The sequence below is a fragment of the Lagopus leucura genome, unplaced genomic scaffold, assembly GCF_019238085.1.
Source record: "Lagopus leucura isolate 7727_CA_CO unplaced genomic scaffold, USGS_WTPT01 27-6_obj-0_obj, whole genome shotgun sequence".
NCBI lineage: Eukaryota > Metazoa > Chordata > Aves > Galliformes > Phasianidae > Lagopus > Lagopus leucura.
The window spans coordinates 6,812-12,610 of NW_024964040.1; the positions used below are offsets into that span (position 1 = coordinate 6,812).

Genomic DNA, 5,799 nt, shown 5'->3' on the forward strand with positions numbered 1-5,799 from the left:
AGGCAAGAACCCACCCAGCAAACACTCCTGAGGACAGACCACAGCCTTTCAAGGAATAAACAGCCTTGCTGCACGCAGTGAGAGAACTGGAAGTCCTCACAGCCTCTGAGATCGCTCCTGTGCGTGTTCCTTCCCCAATAAACAAGCATATCTATTTATCTATCTATCTATATACATTTACATATATAAAATACTTACTATTATATATAATATTATAGAATATTATATATTATTATATGTTATACATATTATAATATGTATATATATACACACTATAAAGACAGATATATATAAGTGCATGTAACTAACGGGACTTTATATATGTAATCATTAAAACACAAACACACACACACAAAAAGGGCGGTAAAACATGAATCTAGCACGTTGGACACGCCGTTTTAAGGCTATTCAAAGGATGAACGACAAGCCGCCGCACCGCAGGCCCGCACCGCGGCGCTCAGCCCGCCCCGCACGGCCCCACGGCCGCCAATCCGCTGCGCCCACGCCACGACGGTGGCCGCGAGAGCTGCCCTGCAGCCGCCTGACCCGAACGGCGCGGCCGTGGAGGAGAGCCGCGCCGCGCTGCTTGTCCCGCTGCTGCCCCGCGCACCGTCTCGGCTCGCTCCGCGTAGCTGCCTGCCCGCGCTCCCGCCCCGATCCCCGTCGGCCGAAAGAGCGTCAGGCACCTGCGTGAGCAGGCGGGGTCCTGGCGTCAGGACCCCGATCCGCGGTGCATGATGGGAACTGTAGTCATCTGCGTTTGCGCGATACTGGGCGCGAGCGGGGCGGGGTGGAGAAAAGAACTACAAATCCCGGGGAGCCGGGCGCTCCGGCGGTGGGAGCGGTAGGGTCGCGGAGCTGCTCTGGCGACGAGCGCTCAGAGCCGGGGATCGGTGCTTGTCCGCGGGCCGCCATGGATCTCTTCGGGGATCTGCGGCGCATGAACAAGCGGCAGGTAGCAGCGGGCCGGGGCGGGGGGTCGGAGGCGGCTGTCCCCGGGCTGACGGCATCTCGGGGCGTTGGAATGCCGCCGGGTCCCGGAGCAGCCGGTGCGTAAGCGCTGCTGGCGTATGGCTGCGGCCGGAACGGCGCTGCGGCTCGCTGTTGTGGGCCGGAGATCTGCCTCGTGCTTAATGTGACACCGCAACTTGTGAAAACACGCTGAAAATGTTCTCTCGTCCCGTGCAGCTGTATTACCAGGTCCTAAATTTTGCGATGATCGTCTCCTCTGCCCTTATGATATGGAAAGGGCTCATCGTCATCACTGGCAGCGAGAGCCCCATCGTTGTGGTGCTCAGGTGAGTGACGGTACTGCGCTGCTGAAGGCGTCGGCCTCCTTCCCTGCTCCACAGGCAGCTGTGCAGGTCTGAATTGCACCCTCACGGAGCAGAGCTCCATCCGTGCTTAGAATGCAGGCTGTCAGTGATGTGTGTGGAGCAGCAGCTGTGTGAGACCTCGGTCTGTTTCCTTAAGGAACGGAGCAGCTTCCTGAGATCACTCATGTTGCCCAAGGAGGCTGTGGATGCCCCATCCCTGCAGGCATTCAAGGCCAGGCTGGATGTGGCTCTGGGCAGCCTGGGCTGCTGGTTGGCAACCTGCACGCAGCAGGGGGTTGGAACTGGATGAGCACTGTGCTCCTTTGCAACCCAGGCCATTCCATGATTCTATGCCTGAGAAATTCTGTGTTGTGTTTTCTAAAGGCATTGAACAGTGTTAGGTCTATTTGTTAATTTATTTTTTACCACATGGACGTTTATTTTAAAGCTATATTATGGTAAAACTCCTTTTATTAGTTTCGGTGGAGCATTGCCTCTCTCTCAGTGGTAATTTATGGCATGTCAAGACCCAGTCCTGCAGGCCTCTGTGTGCTGATCAAATTAATGAAGTTAAATGTATGTTCATGGAAGGTTCAGCCTTAGAGAAACAGAATGGACATCAGTAAGGAATCATGCAGAAAGTAACAGCATTTTAATGGGAAAATCCATTACTGTGACAGGTGACAGGGCCCGAAATCCTACCTTGAAAGCTGTTACCAAAATAACAAAAAATGTCTGACTGGAAAAAAGGCATCAGTTTTTCTGATCATTACAGAATCACAGAATGGCCAGGGTTGGAAGGGACCTCAAGGATCACGAAGCTCCAACCCCCTGCCACACACAGGGCCACCAACCTCCACATTTCATAGCAGCCCAGGCTGCCCAGGGCCCCATCCAACCTGGCCTTGAACACCTCCAGGGATGGACGGGGCATCACAGCCTCTCTGGGCAGCTGTTCCAGCACCTCACCACTCTCATAGCAAAGAACTTCCCCTGACATCCAACTGAAATCTTCCCTCCCTCAACTTCAAACCATTTCCCCTTGTCCTGCAGTTATCTCCCCTTTCCAAGAGTTGACTCCCCTCCTGTTTGCAGGCTCCCTTTAGGTACTGAAAGGCTGCCATGAGGTCACCCCACAGCCTTCTTTTCTCCATGCTGAACAAGCCCAGCTCCCTCAGCCTGTCTTCACAGGGGAGGTGCTTCAGCCCTCATTATCATGATCATGATTAGCCATCATTGATATAAAAATAAGCCTCATTCCTGTCAGTTCAACTCTACCCAGAGAAGTATTTCGTGTGTTTCTGTGAAACACTTCCTGGCTTTTGTCTGTCACATTGTCTTAACCTGAATGGCTCATTTTGTTCCTTTGTTGGTACTGTATGGTACTGTTACTTTTCTGTACAGCTTGTTACTTTCATTGAGGCAGTGAGGATGTCTTCTATGGGCTGGCCCAGACTGGGGCTCGCTGGGCTTTGGGTTGCATGTTAGTTATCTGCGTGGTGTTCCTGATGGTGCTAATAAACTCTTTCCTTCTCTTTTTTTTTTTGTAGTGGCAGCATGGAGCCAGCTTTTCACAGGGGAGACCTTTTATTCTTAACAAATTTCCACGATGACCCAATCAGAGCTGGTGAAATAGTCGTGTTTAAGGTTGAAGGCAGAGACATTCCAATCGTTCACAGAGTAATCAAGATTCATGAAAAGTAATGCAGCTTGGCATTCTTTCTAAATACGGTTTCTCTCACTGTGGCTTTCAGTTGCTTTTCAGTTTGGTAATATCTCATGAAAAGGAGCACTTGAGGATTTGCTTTAATGTGCAGCTGGTCTGTAGGATGTGATCTGTTCCCAGTTCTGGGGCGTGCTTCCTGTGACCCTGCCTCCATCCCTCAGCAAAATTGCTCAGGTTCAAAGTAGGTCGATTTATGCCACAGGGAGTTGTGCTGTTTTTACCCTTCTGGCACAGGCCTCACATTATGAACAGTTCTTCCCAAGGCAGTTCTGCTTTTGTACAGTGAAAAGGTAGCATGCATATAGGAAGCACTGGAGTATTTGCTCCTTAGGAGCTCTGAGCAAGTGTTGAACCAAAATCCTGCATGTGTCATCCACACATACATAGTGCTAGACAGGGAGCAAAACTTGACAGGTTTTCTAAGATCAGCACTTCAAATTATACCAAACAAAGCACAAAAAACACTATTTCCATTTGAAGCAGTAGGGAAAGGTTATTATTTGGGTAGGTTTAGGGTTTAAAATCTCTGTTCCTGCAAAAGGAATGAACCTTCTTAATGGCCAGAAGTTGGGGTATCAGCACTGCTGGGTCATAGCCCTGCACACAGGGTTTCCCATGCAGTAACAGCCCCACAAAATGTTTTGTCCACTCGATGATGTTTAAAGACTGATGACCTGTATTATTTTTTTATTCTCCCTTTTACAAATATCAGATACAACTGAGGTTTTCCTGTATGGTTTAACTAAAGAGTGAGTGACTTCAAAGTGTGTTGCAGTGACAAAATGTTGAGTTATGTGCAGATTTGCAACTGTGCTAATTGATTGCTAATAGATTTGTATCAACCTCAGAGGAGGACTAAGCTAAATTTTGATTTGAGATCTTCCATTAAAATGATACTTCCTCTTAAGGAGGGGGGTTGGTTTTATGGTTGGGTGCTGTTGTTTGTTTTGTTTTGTTTTTTAATTAGTCTGTGTTCTCCTGAAAATACAGAGAGTAGCAATGTATGTGTGGGGGTTTGTTTTGTAAAACAGCAAATACTGTTTTAGTTTTAGAAATTAAAAGTGAGTGCCTTTCACAGTCATCACATAACTGCTGACATCAGGTGCCAGTCGGGGAGCATTTTGTACCAGCTCTCCTGCTGAAATTTGTTGTCAGTAAAGGCTGTAATGTTGACGACTTAATGGTGCCTGTTAATAAGCAGGACTGGAAGTAAACCTGGTTATCTAATCTTGTAGTACTTCCCGTCTCCATTGTGTGCTTTCAGGATGTTGATTGAAGTTTTTACATTAAGTGGTTCAGTTTATCACCTCGTTGCCTTTTAGAGAAAATGGGAACATCAAATTTCTGACCAAAGGTGATAACAATGAAGTTGATGATAGAGGCTTGTACAAAGAGGGGCAGAACTGGTTGGAGAAGAAGGACGTTGTTGGAAGAGCAAGGGGGTAAGTAATGCAGAATATGGCTGTGTTCTTTTTTACTGAAACAGAGAACAAGTGATGACCTTAAATCTGGGTTCTGCTGGGTACAGAGTGAACAGCGTGGTATTTTTGAACTTCTGAAGTAGGCTGGTAATTAAGCTAATTTCCGTGGGAAAGTTACTTTCTGCAGTCTACTCGCTGTTGTGGAGTGGCAATTAATTTCTTGAAGAAGTAGCATATAATAAAAATAGCTCACCAGTGTGCAGCAGTCAACCAACCTTTTCTTGTGGCTTCTGGAAGCTGCCAGGAAATGATTTCCACATCCCACAGTGATTTTGTGTAAGGTTTCAGCATTTGTCCACTTCCCTGCTTGAGAAGAGGATTTTCTCAAGTTATCCGTAGTTTTGTGTAAGAAATGTGCACCTGGAACAACTCCTGCTTGGAGCCTCGTGCCATTTGTGGGGTGCACACGTATTTCAAATGCTGTGAATGATATTTAGCAAGGTGAGGCTTTTGTGTGATGGAAGGAATGGGCGCTGTGAGAGTCTGCTCCTGCGTTGTGAGATGCACGTCATCCTTAAGGCCCTTGTCTGCTTGAGTGTTTGTTTCCTCTGAAACCCATTATTGGACACTCCTGAGGGTTAATTTTACCTTCCTCTGTTCTTCCGTTACAGGTTTTTGCCTTATGTTGGTATGGTAACTATAATAATGAATGACTATCCGAAATTTAAGGTATGTATGCAGGCAGCTTGAATACGTAAATCTAAAGCTGTAAAATACCACGTAAGGTAATAAGGAAAGAGTCTGGCTTATAGGAGAACTTGTTCATAAATTTGTTACCCAGTGTAGAAGGAGCATTGTTTTCTTGTCTGCAGCCCGGCAGAAAGTGGTGCTTTTATTGATTTGAAGGCAATTTACAGCTACCTCATGAGTTAAGCATATACAGTAATGCTTATTTATAAAGAATATTGCTGTATACGAAATATTGCTGTAATTCTGCAGGAACTGCAACTGCTCGCTGCCACGTGTCATGTTGTAGGGGGCACGTTCTGAGCAGTTTGTCATGTCAGAACTTCCCTGGAGAAGACTTGTCATCAGTCTCCTTTCTGTATTTTCTTCTGCAGTATGCTCTTCTGGCAGTGATGGGAGCTTATGTGCTCCTGAAACGGGAATCCTGAGGCACAAAAAAGAAGTCAGCTTTCCAAGAACGACGTATCAAGTTAAATATATGGGGATAAAAAAAGCGTAATATATTTCAGATGTTTTAACTTCTGTCTACGGTTCCAAAGCTGTGCAAACTTTTGTCTTGTCTAAATAAAGGGTGTTACTGATGAGTGAA

At 46.7% G+C, this 5,799-nt stretch overlaps 1 protein-coding gene across 1 annotated transcript; it reads left to right on the forward strand.

Moving 5' to 3' along the window:
- The first annotated feature begins 822 nt into the window (after positions 1–822).
- Positions 823–5,799, forward strand: SEC11C (SEC11 homolog C, signal peptidase complex subunit). Its single transcript, XM_042891791.1, has 6 exons — positions 823–955; positions 1,189–1,298; positions 2,867–3,016; positions 4,365–4,484; positions 5,135–5,192; positions 5,585–5,799. The coding sequence occupies exons 1-6, from the start codon at positions 914–916 to the stop codon at positions 5,636–5,638; spliced, it is 534 nt and encodes a 177-aa protein (XP_042747725.1). The 5' UTR covers positions 823–913; the 3' UTR covers positions 5,639–5,799.

Excerpts from the sequence above, each read along its gene's own strand:
- SEC11C (XM_042891791.1), top strand. The coding sequence starts at position 914 with ATGGATCTCTTCGGGGATCTGCGGCGCATGAACAAGCGGCAG. Across the intron at positions 3,017-4,364 it reads GTAATCAAGATTCATGAAAA|AGAAAATGGGAACATCAAAT; the intron begins GTAATGCAGCTT and ends GTTGCCTTTTAG. Across the intron at positions 5,193-5,584 it reads ATGACTATCCGAAATTTAAG|TATGCTCTTCTGGCAGTGAT; the intron begins GTATGTATGCAG and ends TTTCTTCTGCAG.